Source organism: Tiliqua scincoides, chromosome 1, assembly GCF_035046505.1.
Source record: "Tiliqua scincoides isolate rTilSci1 chromosome 1, rTilSci1.hap2, whole genome shotgun sequence".
NCBI classification, from domain to species: domain Eukaryota; kingdom Metazoa; phylum Chordata; class Lepidosauria; order Squamata; family Scincidae; genus Tiliqua; species Tiliqua scincoides.
This window is the reverse complement of record NC_089821.1, coordinates 259,129,777-259,147,042: the sequence shown is the minus strand read 5'-3', so window position 1 is coordinate 259,147,042 and position 17,266 is coordinate 259,129,777. Positions and strand designations below refer to the sequence as shown.

At 42.5% G+C, this 17,266-nt stretch overlaps 1 protein-coding gene across 1 annotated transcript in view; it reads right to left on the bottom strand.

The window, feature by feature from the left end:
* Positions 1–2,904: 2,904 nt before the first annotated feature.
* MTA3 (metastasis associated 1 family member 3) overlaps positions 2,905–17,266 on the bottom strand; it is a 136,449-nt gene continuing 122,087 nt past the window's right edge. The window contains exon 19 of the mRNA XM_066611779.1: positions 2,905–3,195. Within this exon, the coding sequence (XP_066467876.1) occupies positions 3,045–3,195 (151 nt within the window). The 3' untranslated portion in view covers positions 2,905–3,044. The remainder of the gene's footprint in view (positions 3,196–17,266) is intronic.

Genomic DNA, 17,266 nt, shown 5'->3' with positions numbered 1-17,266 from the left:
CGGTGCTGCTGAAAGGGAAGCTATAGGAAAGCCCAATTATAACCAGGGGGGGGGGCAGAATAAGAATTTCCAGAGGCCGCATCTAGCCCATGGTCCTCATGTTTGACACCCCTGTTCTAAGCCATTATGCTACACTAGCTTTGGCATTTGCTTCCAGAAACAGTCTCCACCTGCACATATAGGATTATAAATATGGACCTACCTAATAAAGTTATTAGGATTACTTCTTAATTATTCTATCACATCAAATAATACTTCAGTAAGATTGGCAGATGTGACTCACAAGTCTTTCTTCTACAACATACCACATTACAGAGCTACAGGATAGAATGATGACCTTGTATTTCTCTAACTGAGCTTAAACCATTGACAGACGGAGTTGTTTTCCATTTGGGGCAGCTATAGCTTCCAGAATTCAAGCTGGGGTTGCACGACATACAATCTTTATGACAGACAAGTCTGGTGTTGGACCAGATGTTGGAAAAATCCATTATGGGGTACAAGCCATGATGTGTATGCGCAACCTCCTGATTTTAGAAATGGGCTATGTCAGAAGGCCAGATGCAAGGGAGGGCACCAGGATGAGGTCTCTTGTTATCTGGTGTGCTCCCTGGGGCATTTGGTGGGCTGCTGTGAGATACAGGAAGCTGGACTAGATGGGCCTATGGCCTGATCCAGCGGGGCTGTTCTTATGTTCAGATCTGCTCTGACTCCGTCCACTGAAAAGACAAGTCATTGCTTGTCAAAACATGATTGAGGGCACTTTGAGTGAACATCTATGAAGCCTGCACTGTGGAAAAAAATACCTGTGGAGCAGTGATGGAGAAAATTGTGTTGCTGTGGTCGACTAAGGGGGTAATCCTAACCCCTTACATCAGTGCTTTCCAGCACTGGCATAGTGGTGCCAATGGGCCATGTGCTGCACCCTACAGTTGGGTGTCACTCATGGAGGCCTCCTCAAAGTAAGGGAATGTTTGTTCCCTTACTTCAGAGCTGCACTGCCCTTATGTCAGTGCTGGAAAGGCTCTAACCTATAAGGGGTTAGGATTGCGCCCTAACAGTACTAACAGAAAGGCAGTGAGTTTTTTGGTATCTCCAGAATAATTTGTGAAGAAAGTTTGCCTCTGAAGCCAAATTGGGGCACAGGCCCAAACCAGATGCATCTGCGTGGAGTCTGTGTTTTGAAATCAGGTCATCACCAAATCCTTACAAAGAGGGGATTTACAATTACAGCTGGTGTGGGTTTCAGAAGGAGAAAAGTGCAAACAAGTTCTGAAGGTTGAAGGCCTGGATGTAATGTTCACAAGAACTGTTACTCTGGCTGTAAGTGCAGCCTGACTGTTGTATTTAATGCTACTGTTTCATTGCTTGCGAGAAGCTGGCCAGGGCCATCAGAAAACAAACTCTTTCAGCTTAGCTGCTGGAGGAGGCTTCGATACTATGCCGTACAATGAATAAATCATGAGAGAAACAGATTTTGTTACTTTAGAGCAGCAATTTCTAACTGGTGTGCAGGTTCACAGGTGTGTCATGGAAGTTTGGAGCACAGCATTGAAAATAACTAAAGAACTTGTTCTGGTTTCTGTGCTCTGTTTCTAGGGCAACCATCTGTAGCAGGGATGCCCAAACCCCGGCCCTGGGGCCACATGCAGCCCTCGAGGCTTCTCAATGCAGCCCCCAGGGAGCTCCCAGTCTCCAATGAGCCTCTGGCCCTCCAGAACTTTGTTGGAGCCCGCACTGGCCCGACGCAACTGCTCTCAGTGTGAGGGCGACTGTTTGACCTCTCGCATGAGCTGTGGGGTGAGGGGTCCCTCCACTGCTTGCTGTTTCATGTCTGTGATGCAGCAGAGGCAGAAAAGGAAAGGCCAGCCTTGCTTTGTGCAAGGCCTTTTATAGGCCTTGAGCTATTGTAAGACCTTCATTTATTCACATAAGTTCATCTTTAATATATTCATTTATGTACTTATGCAAATTTATTCAAATTTTAAATGTAAATTAATTCTTCCCCCCCCCCCCGCGGCCCCCGACACAGTGTCAGAGAAATGATGTGTCCCTCCAGCCAAAAACTTTGGACACCCCTGGTCTGTAGTAACAAAGGAAGAGAGACAGACAATTCATTACTACAGACAGTTGCCTTAGAAACAGAGTCACCAGACCTGCACAAGTCTCCCAAAAGTGACATCACAAGAGGCGAAGACCTTAGAAAAGACCATAAAGGTCAGTGTGCCTTGAGAAGAAATACATTGAAAACTGTTGCTTTAAATGTCAGTACAATAGTTTTCTACTCATAACAAGCCACACACACTGTTTTCAGGATTTGACAAAAAAGTAATTTCAGAAATAGTGACAGGTGGTGTTTGGATACCTAATTCAGCCAGCATTGGTCTGCTTTCAATATTTTGTATTGCTCACCTCTTCTTTCTTTTTTTCTTTTTTTTTTTTGGGGGGGGGGTACTCCGCACTTCTGCAAATCTGCATGCTTCAAGCTGGGCACATCAATCTCAAGATAATGCAAGTTGCCATTTATGTTTCAACAGACATGGCTCTACGTTTGGGCTAGTGCAATTTACCCAGAATTTCAAAAGGCAGAATAAACAGTGCGCGATGACTACATATGGGTGGATTCAGATGGCCCGTGTTATTGGTGTTTTACTTATAGATTTACCATGAGATAGTCTTTTGAATCTCTTACGAGTAGCAGTTCACAGATGATGGGCTAACGAGTTGTCTGACTTTACTCTTCCAAAGTCTGCATTAACCATTTACTCATCAGTGAGCAGCCAGCTATGGACGCAAGTGCAGAGAAAGTTTAAAATTAATCTTATATCCTGTCTGTCTTATCCCAAAACAGTTTTTGAGTCGAAGGGAAAGACCAAAGCAGAACCACAATTTTACTCCTGAACAAAGAAAGCTCCACCTCCCCACTGTTGTTAATGTGCTTCATAGAAAGAATTTGATTTCAGTTCTTCTGCCTTGATTTCAGAAAACCCATTCTCTGTGGGGTGACATTTGGAAAACCATCACTTAAGATTCCACCATGACTGCTACTGCTGTGTCTTCAGCTGAGAATGATAAGTCATCTTCTCTTGAGTCTCTTTGTGTGTCAGAAGGGACTTTGTCTTCCGCAGAATTAAAGTGCATGGGGTCCTACAAGCTCTTTTCAGCTGCGAGCGGGTAAACCGCTTACGACGTTTTCTGTATGAAAATAAAAATAGACAGATGGAGAGGTAAGCCATTTCTCAACAGAGATGCAGCAAGCATACAGAATGGTTATTATGCCGCTCAAAAAAGCGCAGGTGTTTAATGGATGAAGCAGGATTGGATGAAACTGAAAAAGACTGGATCCAAACCTTTGAAACAGCAGTGTGTTATCAGAAACCTTTTCTGCGTACGGAATAACAGCTGCATTCATGCAAAGGGTTTTTCTGTGAGTGGAAGGGATTCTTGCATGACGGCAACTCTCCTTTCACAAGGAAAAGGAACTTCAGGAAATGAAGAACCACTGCTTTATGTGCTGCCCAGTGAATTCATTGGATGGTAAATCAACTTAGCATTTTCACTTACTAATCACTCCATGTCCTGACTCATTTGCTGCTGAATCATGTGGTTGCCATTTTCCAGTGGCTCCATTCATGCGGCTTAGTTAAATGCAGGTTGCTCCTCGGCATCCACAGGGCTTCCATTCCTGGAATACTTACGGATGCTGGAATCCACAGATAATGAAATCTGCGGTCCAGTTTGTTTTCTGAGGCATGGGGAGGTTGCACATGACCTCCCTGTTCCTCAATGCCTGGTGGAGCCTTTTGGTTAACAGGAACTTCTGGTTTAAAACCAGAAGCACCTGCCAGAAGGCTCCAGCAGGCATTCTGAGGGAGGCTGTAGCCTCCCTGCAACTCAGAAGACCTCCCAGATGAGACCTCTGGTCGCGGCTGTGAGATCCCCTGTGAGTTTGCCAGATGCAGGTTCTGAACTTGCAGTGGGTCAAATCCATATGTTCCAAATCCATGGATAGAGGACCCACTGTATGTTTTGCATTCATTTACGCCATTTATACTCCACTTTTCTCCCAAATGGACATCCAAAGCGGCTTACAAAATATAAAAAAATATAATAAATTATTAAAACATAACATAAAATAGAGACACATAAAATACACAATTTTAAAAGTTTAAAAAATATAAAAGCAATATAGAAGCAACCAATATTTAAAAAAAACCCAGCAACAATCCCACAATCATAAAAGAAGAAAGCAAGCATATAAAATCTAATAAAAGAGCAAGCATACAAAATTCAAAGCAGCAATAAAACACATGCATAAAAAAGACCAGCAGAACATCCAATATTAAAATGAAAATAAAATCAAAAGGCTAGTCTAAAAAGGAGCATTTTAAGGTTCCACTGGAAAGTTTCTAAAGAGGGAACACTTCATAAATCAAGGGAAAGGGAATTCCATAAACTTGGTGCCGCTACCAAGAAGGCCCTTTTTCTTGCCATCATCCCTCCCACCACCACTGTAACTGATGGCACATCTAAAAGGGCCTGATGATAAATATGGAGTAGCTAAATTAAACAGAAAGGACAAATCGGGTGGGAAGTTCCTATACCAGCACTATGTCATCAACACATGGTATATGCATAGAAAATTCCCAAATGATCTAAGTATCCCATGTGATTTCGCAGTCTCATCCATTACTGGAGTACTATGAATCACATGACCAATATGCAGATCAATGAAATCTAGGTTACCTCATCCTCTTACAGGAGAATATACTGAAATAAAGCTAATTTGGGCTATAATAAATTGGTTTGTTTCAAACATTTTTAATTGACTAAAAGGCATCCCAGATTTATTGGGGAACTCATTTTTTAACAATTATTTTGATTTTAAGTTTTTATAGGACAAGTACTTATAAAAACTGCAGAGAGCATCTTAGAAGAGACACTGCTTGTAACTAGCACAAAGAAATGTGTCTTCTGAGATAGCACCTACTGCTACAACATACACAAGCACCATTTGAAAACAAAGTATGCCTTTTTTGAAAACTATTATTGTAGACATATAGAAAACTATGCAGATTTAAGTGACTGATTCATTGATTCAAGTGATAATTAATCAACTAATCCTGAGACAGCCTTTAAAAGAATTGAAATAATGAAATCCTCATGGAAACAATGCAACACATTTTTAAAGTCCTGTTTTATTCAATATAGCTAACATCTCAAATCCCTATTCAGTTCCACAACAATAAACAATGACTGCACTGATAACCCATTCCTATATTAAAATCTATGAAATATCTAAGGCTGCAATCAAAATAAATACTTTTATGGGAGTAAGTAATGTTAATGGTATAAATTGTTCTATCAACAAAATAAAATGAAACTTATTGAAAAATGATCAACAGGGAAATTAATAAAAAATATTTAACAGCATAATGCCTAATTAATCTATTGTTTACAATTATAATAGTTAAACTGTTGTATTTGAACCCTCAATACGCCCTTGGGTGTTTTTACCCCAGAAGTTTAAAACATGACAGTTAGTAGTGCTGCAAGTTTGCTTTTCAAGAAGATTGTTGCCAAAACATTGGTCTATAATGTACCTAAGGTTTAGGCAGATACAATGTACAGTTCATTTTCTTTAAATAAAAATATTCACAGCATAGAATATTCATTCCTGTGAAACAGACAATTGCACAAGGGATGAAAAAACTATCCTGGCTATATTTTCAGTTGAGTTGGAGACTTTGGCTGCAATCCTAACCACACTTTCCTGAGAGTAAGCCCCACTGAACAAAATAGGACTTACTTCTGAGTAGACCTGGTTAGGACTGTTTGCTTATTTATGCAGTAAAAGTAACTCTGAGAGCTGCTAGTTGTTATTTAACAATTCTACCATCAATGATCATCTACAAAAGACAGTTAATTCTGCATTTTAGGAGATGTTCAGCGCAATCCTATACATGTTTACTCAGAAGTAGCTCCATTACATTCAGTGGGGCTTACTCCAAGATAAGTGTGCATAGGATTGTAGCCTTAATTTTTATTTCTAAGCCTCAGTCTTTCGCAAAGTCCTAACAAATACTTGAAAAACCTTTGAAAGGGCCAAGTTCATTTTTTCCCAGCTTGGTAAACTAACAGTTAATCTTGCAAATAGATATAATCTAAGCATTTAAAATAGAGGGCACAGAGTACCTCCAACAAAACTATCAGAATTGCTCTGTGCAGTTCCATTGGGCCAAATTCTGTCAGTTTCACAGTCAGAAAAAATGTGAGTTTTTGGTGTTTGAAATAGAATTAACAGCCTGCCTTTATATAAAACTTATCCAGCCTTGTTTACTGAGTGGCATTTATACATAGTAGCTTTAAAAACCTCATTTGTACATGGGGAGGGACAGAGTTTGCCTAATTTGTACAAGGAACAGGTGAACTTTTATTCTAAAGATTTTTTCATACACAAGTCTTCTCAGAATCAAGCCCTTAACTAAAATCCCCAGTCTTAACTTTGGGGTGCTTTATTTACCCCCATTATGTATCATAAGAGATCTTAGGAATTGGACAAACAACCCCAAGGAGAGGTAATGTCTGTTTGTCCATCCCCCCCAATTCAGTTTGAAGGTTAAATTGTTAACCAGTTTTGGTTCTCTTGTGGAATTATTTCATGAGTAACATAAAAGTGATAAGAGTATAGAACTAGCTTCTATAAACCCAAATACTGTACCTTTTTCCAATAAGCCTGAATTTCATTTTGCATCTCCCAGCCCTCCCAACAAATGAAATTTCCTGTAGCAGAAGCACATCACAAAGCTCTATCATTGCCCTATTAATTTTACTTAATTTCACTGGGGTTAACTACCAATTATATGACACTTTTAAGTTATTTTCTCTTAAAGCAGAAGTGCAAAATTCAAGTCCATTTAAAAAAGCTCTCAGTTTTACCATTAATTTCTTCACCACAGTAATTATTCCACTTAACATCTAAACCTAGACATTTCTCTTTTCCCTATAGCCCCATCTGCTGTTAGCCATTTTACATTTTTAGCTAGCAGACCTTTTGTAGCTTTTATCTGCAATAACAAATTCTCTGTACCAGCTAGCTGTCTACTAATCTCATATTGTATCACAAGATGAAGTAAAAACAAACCAAAAAAGACTCTTATTTATCTGAGAGAACTGAAACCACTGAGGTTCTATTTTTCATTCTTATATAGGTATTTGTATATTGCTAGGGTGACCAGATGCAAAGTGGACCAGAATGCCTATACCTGTAACCATTGTGTAAAAGAGGGAACTTTGGCAGCTTTTTGCCAAACAATGCTTAAAGATATAGTCAGTCAGTCAATACCTTTACTGGCATATATAAAACAGCAATTACAGTTTCAAATACAAATTATAGTGAAGGGAAGCGGGGAGATTGGAGACACCTGGCCCAGGAGCAGAGGTAGGCCTGACTGATCCCACTTTCTTCTCACCAGCTATATAAGCCCCTGGCTTGCCAGAGGTGGTGTGAGTTCCTGGGATTATGCTGACATCGGCAGAGTGCACTGGCAGCCCCATCTGCCAGGGCAATGGAGAGAGAAAAGTCAGAGACCTGCATAAATTCATCCTTATCCAAACACAGCAGTTTTCTGCATAATTGAGATTGGGAGTCTAGAAGACTCTGAGACACCAGAAAGACTGTTTGCTTTTATTTCCAATATTTTCAGTCGCTGTCTGGATTGGTGGGGATACCAATATAGGTGTTGACTGACCGATTGACTATACCAGGGTTTTTCAAACTGGGGTGTTGCGATGCCCCAGCCTGTGAGCCCTGGCCTCTGCCCCCTTAAGGGGGGGGCAGCCTGGAGGCAGAGAGGAGGCAGCGGCACAATCCCTAGGATTGTGCTGTCCAGGGGGGCTGCAGGGGCTTGGGTGCACTTACCCAAGCCTCCTGCAGCCTCCCCAGGCTGCGGGAGCCTGGTGCAACCTGCAGCAGGGCTCCCCACAGCAGTGAAAGTAAATGCAGAGTGATCACACTCCACTTCTGCTTTAGCGGAGGTGGGGCATGATCACTCCGCATTTACTTATACTGATGCGGGGAGCCCTGCTGCAGGTTGCGCCGGGCTCCCCGCAGCCTAGGGAGGCTGCAGGAGGCTTGGGTAAGTGCACCTAAGCCCCTGCAGGCCCCCTGGGCAGTGCGATCCTGGGGATCGCGCTGCTGCTTTCCCCCTGCCCCTGCTGCCTCTGCCCACGCAAGTACTTAATGGCTCTCAAACTCTCCCAGAGAGTTTGAGAACCACTGGACTATACCATTGTATAGAAGAGGGAGTTCCAGCTCAACATGGAAAGGTTTTTAAAGCTGTGCCTGCCAAAATTCTCTCTTCTATACAATGGTTAAAGATATTGGCACTCTGTCCCCCTTTCTATCTGGTAAACCAACCCAAAATGAAGGGTATGTCTTCTTTTAAAATAAATAAATAAATGTAAGTTTGTGTTGAACTTATGGTAATCTAACCTGGAACTCTGAGATAGGAAAGCTACAATTTCAAAGAAATAACATTACTCTGCAAGTGGCATGGCAGAGGTATCTGAAATAGCTATAAAATTCTGACAGGAAATTCAAATGTAAGCCTTTTTAGATCATTTGCATAACATAGGGGGCTTTATGGTAACAGACTGAAATATAGTTTGAAAGGAAAATCTCAGTTTAATAAAGGAAAGACAAACACATAGACAGATTTTGGAAATTAGCAAAGCATTACAGGCAAAAATTGACGATAATTTTATCAATATAGTCTATATTACGTGGATGCAGAATTGCTTGTTATCAAGTTAAATATTCTATTCCCTTTAGCCTTCAAGATTATGCAATTTTAAAATGCCCCTGAGAAAACTGGTTAACTGGAAATGGTGTGGAAAAACCAGTTCACATGAACAAATGAGAAATTCCCTTTTCTTTGTATCATTGTATAACTGTCATTGCCCTGCCCCCACCACACAGCCTGGCACCTTTTTCATAATTTCATTTGAAATGTTATGTTTCTGGAATTAATAAAAATAGCATAATATAGCCATTTATTCCAGGCCAGAACTTAAGAAAAATGAAATGTACATTGTACATAGGAAAAGTTTTCGTTTACACACCTAATAAACCATTTCCTAAGGCAGAAGTGTTCAACTGACCCATGCTGTCACTAAATTACCACGCTGGGGTTGTGGAGTGCTTCAACTTAGACAGACTAAGGACCCAATCCTATCCAAATTTCCAGTGCTGATGAAGCTGCAGTGCAGCCCCGAGGGAAGGGAACAAATGTTCCCTTATCTTGAGGAGGCCCCCATGACCGCCACTCCACCACAGGATGCAGTGCATGCCCCATTGCATAAGTACTGGATAAGATTGGGTCCTAAGAGGCAAAGAAATTCCCCACCAAAACATCTACGTGCATTGAAATTGTTGTTATAGTTACTGCTGCTGCAGGCAAAAGTGACCCATAGGAAAACACCCAAAGTGGAACAACAATATCACTAAACCCCTTTCTGATCCAAGCCACTATCAGAAGTTCACCCCGCAAGGAGAGTGACTGTGGGAGCCCCCCCCCCTCCCATCCTTCTGCCCTGTGCTCCAGTCAGGGAAGTGCACAAGCTAGGTCCACTTCCTGTACTCCCTCTGGGCAATCAGGGGGGGAGAGTTTGTTCTCATTGCAATCCACTCTGCAGGCCTTGTTATTGGATAGCAGGGCTAAGTGGCACAATCTCACATTTGTTCTTCATTTGAAGAAGACTTTTTGTTCAGATTTTAACACCAAAAGGCTATTTGTCCAGCTGTTCCCCCCAAACAAACTCTCATGATATAGAAATTTGATAGAAATTGAGGAAGGATTCAAAACATGATCCTTCTTTATCACTTGCCAACGCAAGAAGAGGGTGAGGGGCCTTAGTATTGCCTAGCAGCCTTTCATGAATCTGCACCCTCCCAGGCAACTGCTGCTCAGCAATCCCCACACCTGCCCAACTCACAGGTGTTGAGTGAGTTGGCAAGAGCTGCAATGCCAATGATTTCAAAGCACCTCAGTGAAATTTTTGAATCTTACATCAAGGCTTCCCTCAAGGGGAATGAATGGGAACAGAGAGCAAGGACAGCTCAATCATCACAGAATCTTTAAAAAGAATGTGTCTTTTTGTGCAAGGCTACCTGCTCACTACACTGCTCTGCCATTCAAACATGTTTTAAGACAATTTTCACTGAACAGAATGTTAATGTCTTGTTTAAAGGAACAATCAGGCTTCCCTCCCACCCTGCAGCAATATAGCCCTTGCTCAGATCATGCTACCTTCGCATGCACTGAACTGCCTTGTACAAAGTTAAACCATTGGTGTACTTAAGCTCAGGATCATTTAAAGTGACTGGCAGTAACTCTCTGGGGTTTCAGATAAGGATCTTTCCCAGCAAGATCCTTGCCTGAGAACCTTCGAGACCCAAACTAGACTAACAGATAGTGAGTGGAATGACAATCTTTCATTGTTGCTCTAGGAATAGCATTCCATGTGTATTTAATTAAAATTTCAAAGTCAACCCTTCTGCTCTTTACACTTCAGGCAGTCTTTCAAAGCAATCAAGGGGCAAAACACAGTTACAGAAGAGAGAGAGAGAGAGAGAGAGAGAGAGAGAGAGAGATGTGCACTTTTTTCATAAGAACACGACATGATGTTATCTCTTTTAAGTATATTAAATTCATTCAGCCCCATAAAGAAATCTTACTTGGGGGAAAAATGATGTCAATTGAACTTTAAAGATGACTCCTTTTTCTTCCTACCCATTGTAGTTTAGAAAAAATATTCTGAAAGAGGAAAAGGGGCTAGAACCATTTCTTTGAATTTCTTCTCCTTTGTCACTGAAGGTTACCACTGTATGCTGTTAAATTTTCAATAATGGACACGATTCTATTGAAATGTTGGCCACGATCAGCCTGCCCATTTCCACTTGCCCACAAACATCTTCCCAGTAGAAAAGACGTTAGCATGCGTTCACGTGCTAGCAAATCTCCCAGCCACTGCCTTGCGCAACAAGGTTAATACTCAACTTTGTTTGGCTGCTAGGTCGGAGGAGATGGGATCAGACCCAGGTCTGGCGCACAGGCTCCTGACCAGCTCAGTTGTGGCCCAACAAGCAATCCTGCCCGCCCACCCTTCATCTAGTCTGAGACTAGCTGATCGCTCATAGTAGGGCTGGGTAGGAATCTTTTGCCTGTTTGGCTGTGGGTGGTAGTTTCTTTTGCCTATCCGAGGCTGGCACAGGGTGAGTGTGGGATAGTCAGGTTTATCCTTTGTAAGGCTGGTCACTTTGGCATGAGAAGTGCAGGGTAGTGTAGGTAAGAACCTGAACTCAGTGTTCAAGGTAGCAAAGTCATTGAGGTGAGCCAGGACCACTCTGATAATGCCTGGCTGGCTCAATGAGGTTGGCTGGCAAGCCCCTTGACTGAATTGGGAAGGTTCAGTGGAACTTGTCCTGAGAGCTTAGCAGTTCAGCTCTCTTGATCCTTTGGGGGTGACCATGAAAGGTGGGGTCAGTCCTTGACTGAGCCTGTATTGGAGTCAGGTGGTACACCTATGAGATTAATGGGGGAGGCAGAAGGCTTGGGCTGTTTCCCCTGGCTTAGTACCCTGTGCTTGGGTGGGGGACTGGGGGGGTGGGGGCAATTTTCCTCTTAGCCACCCTGCTGTAATTTTTTAAAATGTACTTAAGTGGACAGATAAAATCCAAAACATCAGTCTTGCATCTTTATTTGGGGGAGTGCAAGGTCTAAAGACACATGCCCATGCCATAGTTCCAGGCTTTGAGGCCTGGATCAGTCTTAGTCTTGGCTCCACCTTGTTACCATGGAAACACCCATTAGTTGTACTGGAGGAAGGGAGCAGAAAGGACTTTGGGATTTCTAAGGAATCAATGCATCACACCAAATGAGTGCAAGGCCAGACACACAACCCTCTTCAGCACTTCTGACTTTTCTAGAATCTGCAAAACCCTCTGTGGAACAGAGGCAGGAATACAAAATGGCACCCTAAAGCATGCTCTGAAGGGATGGGATGCAGCAGTACTGAGGCTAAGCAGGGCAAGTGCTGGATATAGAACCAGCTGGGAACTGTCCACTTTGAGTACCACCATGTAAGAATTTAATAAGATGATGATGCCCTTGAAGAAAAGTGCCTTTTTTAAAGACTGGTTATTGAGCAGCTAGACACGTAATCGGGTTTTTAAAAGAAAAAAAGAATTATAAAAGTAGAGGAAGCAGAGAACAATGGTCAGGATGAAAGGAATTGTGAGAAGTTTGTCCAGATGACCACTGTGAGCAGTCAGAATACGTGGGAAGGTATTTGTACCTCCTTTGTGAAGGGTGACTTATAGGACTAAATCCCTTCATGAAAGATGCCCTAGGAATCCATGCATTAGCTTAATCAGTAGGTAAGCATTGTATCAAGATGAAGGCAGAGGAAATGCCAACTGTGCTTGCCCCACATGCTGCAGAAATTTCTAAAGAGGGATGGAGAAGTGAACCAGCATGATTCAGGGCTTTTCTTAGTCACGTTTATGCAGCCTGAGTTGAACTCACTATCTAATGGACGGGTCTAGAATGGTTTCACTGTGTTCATGGATCACAATTCACTATGTCCTCAAAAGTGTGGGTTGAGTTAGCATGTTGTGAGTAGCAGTGCAGAAAGAGCAGCCTGACCTTCAGGTCCGCTGAACCCCTTGCTTTAGAATTCAGGCCAGGAGCTCTGACAGACTGGCAGAAAATGTTCCACATACTGCATCCACCCACCATCCCCCCAACCTGTCTGCCCAGCCATAATAATAATAATTAATAATAATACAGGTATTTCTATACCGCCTTTCTTGGTCCTCAGATTTCTCCTCAGACTTTATTCAAGGCGGTTTACATAGGCAGGCAATTTAAATCCCCATAGGGGTTTTTACAATTTGAAAGAAGGTTCTTTCTTTCAAGAAACCACAACATTCAGATGTTTCTTTCTTGATCTGGTCGCATATTCTGGCCTCCGTCCTCCCACGCTCAGAGCAGATGGAATAACTCGGCTCAGCTTGTCAGCTGCTTCAAGGTCGCACAGTGCCGGTGGCCTCAAACTGGCGACCTTCAGATGTTATCTTCAGGCAAATGGAGGCTCAACCCTCTAGACCAGACCTCCTGCCCATGCTACACAGTTTCCTCACCTCAGTTTCTTTTTGCAGTCACACACCTCCTCTTTCAGATCTACCTCCACTTCTGCCCAGCAGAGAGAAAGCCAAGAGTGAAAGGATTCCACTCCCAGGATTTTTCTAGCCAAGTCACTCTACAAACAATGGTGATGGACTGGAACAGAAGGACAAAGATGGCGAGGCTCATCCCAGTGTGCATGTGCGCACTTCCATCCTTTGGTAGTGGAGGGGTTGGTGGTACACACACTCATACTGGTGATATAGGAGATATGTGGTGGAATTTGGGGATGGATCAGTTTGGGCCATCTCTGATTATGGAGAAGTATTTGTGCATGCCATCAGTCACAGCAGAAGGCCATATTGGCTCTCTGCATGAGGAAAAAATCTTTGACGAGACACTTGAAAAGTCTTACTGATGTGGCATCTCTAAGATTCTTTCATTTGGACAAACATTTTTAAGCAAAACGGTAATTCTCATTTGGTTATTTGTGCAGTACCCAGGCAACACCAAGCAAGGTAGAGGGGTGGCCCAAGGCTCATGGGTGCCTAACGTGATGCACCAAGTCAAGAATTCTTAACACTCCGTGAGCTTTGATCATAATGTATTCCTATTAAGTCAGGGAAGCACCCACAATCTGGAACAGTTTGATGCACAAATTATATCAATATCCTCCCCACAAACCCTGTCTTCTTCACTGAACTGCCTTATGGAGTACTGCAAGTACGAATTTTAATGCATAGGGAGAGAACATGTGTAGGAGTGGGAACTCAAAGAAAATTTCCTTTGGGTATCATTGGTCCCTTTGTGAGTCTATTACAGGTGACAGTTTGAGTGTTTTACAATAGATGACATTCAAGAGTAAAATGCCCAGAGGTGCTGCTGTGGGGCCTGAGCATCGTTTTAAATATTGTAAGAGGCTGCTAGAAATAGATGAGATGCTGCTTTGCCTTTCTCAGAGGAGCTCTTCTCCTTTTACAAGCCTCTTCTTCAGATTCTACGTCAATATTTATGCAGGGAAATTACTCCCTGTGAACATAGAAAACATTGACTATTGTGATTTTGGGAACTTCTTACCAGTTTTTTTCTTTTAATGAGGCACAATTAAAGTATCCCTCTATAGAGGTGGACAAGCTGCATCCCTCTCCCTGTCACTGAGAATTTGAACCCCAGCCATGGAGACTTGTGTGTTTGACATGGCTTTCAAGGGAGCTATCTTTCAACCCTTCCTCTGCTGTAGTCAGAAAAGTATTCCTTGGGTGGGTGGGTGGGTGGGTGTGTGTGTGTGTGTGTGTGTGTGTGTGTGTGTCAATGGGATATGGGGACAAATCCCCAGTTCTCTGCTTCTGCCCCTTTCCTGCTGATGCTACAGTAGCTCTTGTAGGGGGTTGGGATGCTGTGGCAACCTTATGCCACACTGTGGTGTGTGTGTTCTTGGGGCATCTTCCCATGGTTGGCAGTGGTGCCTGTTGCGGTTTTGGGGGCAAAGGCATCCCCCCAGCAGTGGACACTCATTGGCCCTACACCTGCCCCTGCCCCTGCTTGGTTCACCCTAGCAGTGCTTCTCTGTCTGCCAGAATTAGGGGGTTGCAGTGATTGGCTCCTTGGACCTTGTGCCAATGTAGGACCAATGACCCACCAATGATATACTGACATTGCACCAATGACAGGTCACTGCTTCATAGATAACAGGCTTTGTCAGGGTTGCTATAGATGCTGTTGGCATTACTGGGAAGGACTGTGGCAGAATTACTGGGAGGTCTGTGCCAGTGTGGCATTGCCTGATGGGCTTCTTAAGATAAGGCAGTTGTTGCACCAGTTTTGGTGTGTTAACTGAATAGGATTGTGGCCTTGGTGCCATATGATAAGGATTGATTCAAAAAGCTTAGATTTGATTTCAAAAATTTCAGATAATTATTATAACTTCATGGAGCCCAGTTTATATGCCTTTAAAGTCCTGCAAACAGTTTTAAAGGAGACACAGGAGATATGCTGGGCAATTGGGGTATGCTTGCAATGCTACAGAGCTAAGGGTTGGTTCATTCTTAGTGCTGACAGGTAAATTGCACAGGTGGAAGGTCATGAGAATGAGCCTTGGGCCTGCATGCCCTCCTCTGGGAACAGTGTGCAAAGCTGGCTGCTGTAGGAATAAGACAAATGAATCTGATTGCCAGTACTTCCAGCTGCTCAGTAGGACCATATAATTTCATGATGTATTTGGGGAGGGGGGAATCAATCTATTCTCTGAACAGCAGTTCAAGCATTATGAGCATATTTTGCCACAGTTTATAAAAGAAATACATTTGATATTAATATAAGTAAATACACTGGCTTTCACGTGAACATGGTGACAGGGCATTTCCTAGGCAGCCAAATCTCTGTCTCACAACACCTGACCCCCCCCCCCCCTGTACAAGTGAAACTGTGGGTAAGCTGTTTACCTCATCTAAAAGTTGGAAGAGTCACAGGAGCTAGATCTGAGAAATTGACTGAGATGGTCAGCTAAGGCAACAGACAGGGGGAGGCATCCACCACTCTGTACCCCATCTCCTTCTCCCCAACTGTAAAAAGAACAAGTGTGCAGGTGAGTGGTGGGCTAGAGAGCCTCAAAACCACTCTTCTCTCCTCCACTCTTCTGTTCTATATACCTCTTCTCCTTCCAAATGAGAGAGTAGGAGGATCAGAGACTGGCACATCAGCAGGCTAGTGGAGGTAGGATCATTTGTTCTGGGGTGCCAAAAAAAAAACCCTGGACCAATCCTAGCCAGATAAGATGCCTTTGAGGAGTAGATCATGCCAAAGACTGACTGCTGTACACTCCATTTCTCAGACATATAAAAATGAAAAACCTTATACAGGGATATTTTGTTACTGTAGACTCCTTTTCACTAAACTTTTAAGCATCCAAGATGCTTAAAAGACTAAGACAGCCATTAAAATTATAAAATGGGGAAAGAAGGAAAACTAAATTCATATAGCAAAGTTCAAGAGGCACTGCAGTATTAAAATATGTAGCTGAAATTTCTAAAGAAAGTAATAAGAGACTAGGTACCTTTAAATGAAAATCTACCTACCTGTCCAATTTTACATGGAAGTTTAAAAACTGTAACGTTCTCTATATTTGGTTACTATATTTTTTCTAGGTTCACTGTGACAGTTTATCATCTAGGCCCTTGGTTTTTTATTATGGCATTGAGAGTACACCTGACATTTTATCTGGTTACTTGCACAGAGAAGTTTGGCATTGGAACAAATTAATTCCTAACCCTCCTGGGTCAGGAGGGTTGTAAAACATTACTTGCCCAGTTCAAAGAGCTTTACAAAGAACTTTTCATTTAAAGATGGGCATTTTATAGTGGTTTCAGGTCTGACCAAACCCTGCAGCCAGGGATAGTGTGCCCTGGAGAGCCTCCCCATGTTTAACACCACAGCTGCTACCTTTGCCACCATGTTCTAGGGAAGGGGAAAGAAGCTGGCTACTGTGCTCCTTGCACAATTTTGTGAAACCCTGAAGTTTAAGGAAATTGCACAAAGAGCAAAGGAAGGAGGGCAAAATTGGCTTCTTGCTTGAATGGGCAGGTCATGAAATGTTTATACACAATAATTATTATTTGTATAATTTAATAATTTGCAGAAATCAGCTTTTCTTGCCACAGAATTTAGATTTTCCAGTTACAGACATTTAAATTTTTAAGTGTGAACTCACATAGGCCTATCTTGGAGTCTGGCTGGCTCACACTGGCCTTTCCCCATAATGCAACTTGTGCACACATTAATCCAAAATTTCCCTTCATGCTGTCATCTGAAATCATCCTTAGTGATCATCACCCATAAAACAGCACAAAGTTATAATGACTTTCCTTATACGGAATAGGACAATTGGTCCATCTCGGTATTATCTATGTTTGAAACTAGAAGGAACTTTCCAGTGGCTTATTCAATGCTCTTTCCCTGCTCTACCACGTGAGATTCTTTTAACAGGAGATGTCCAAACTGAGGCTTGGTCTAGACCAGGGGTGTCCAAACATTTTGGCAGGAGGGCCACATCATCTCTCTGACACTGTGTGGAGGGCCAGGAA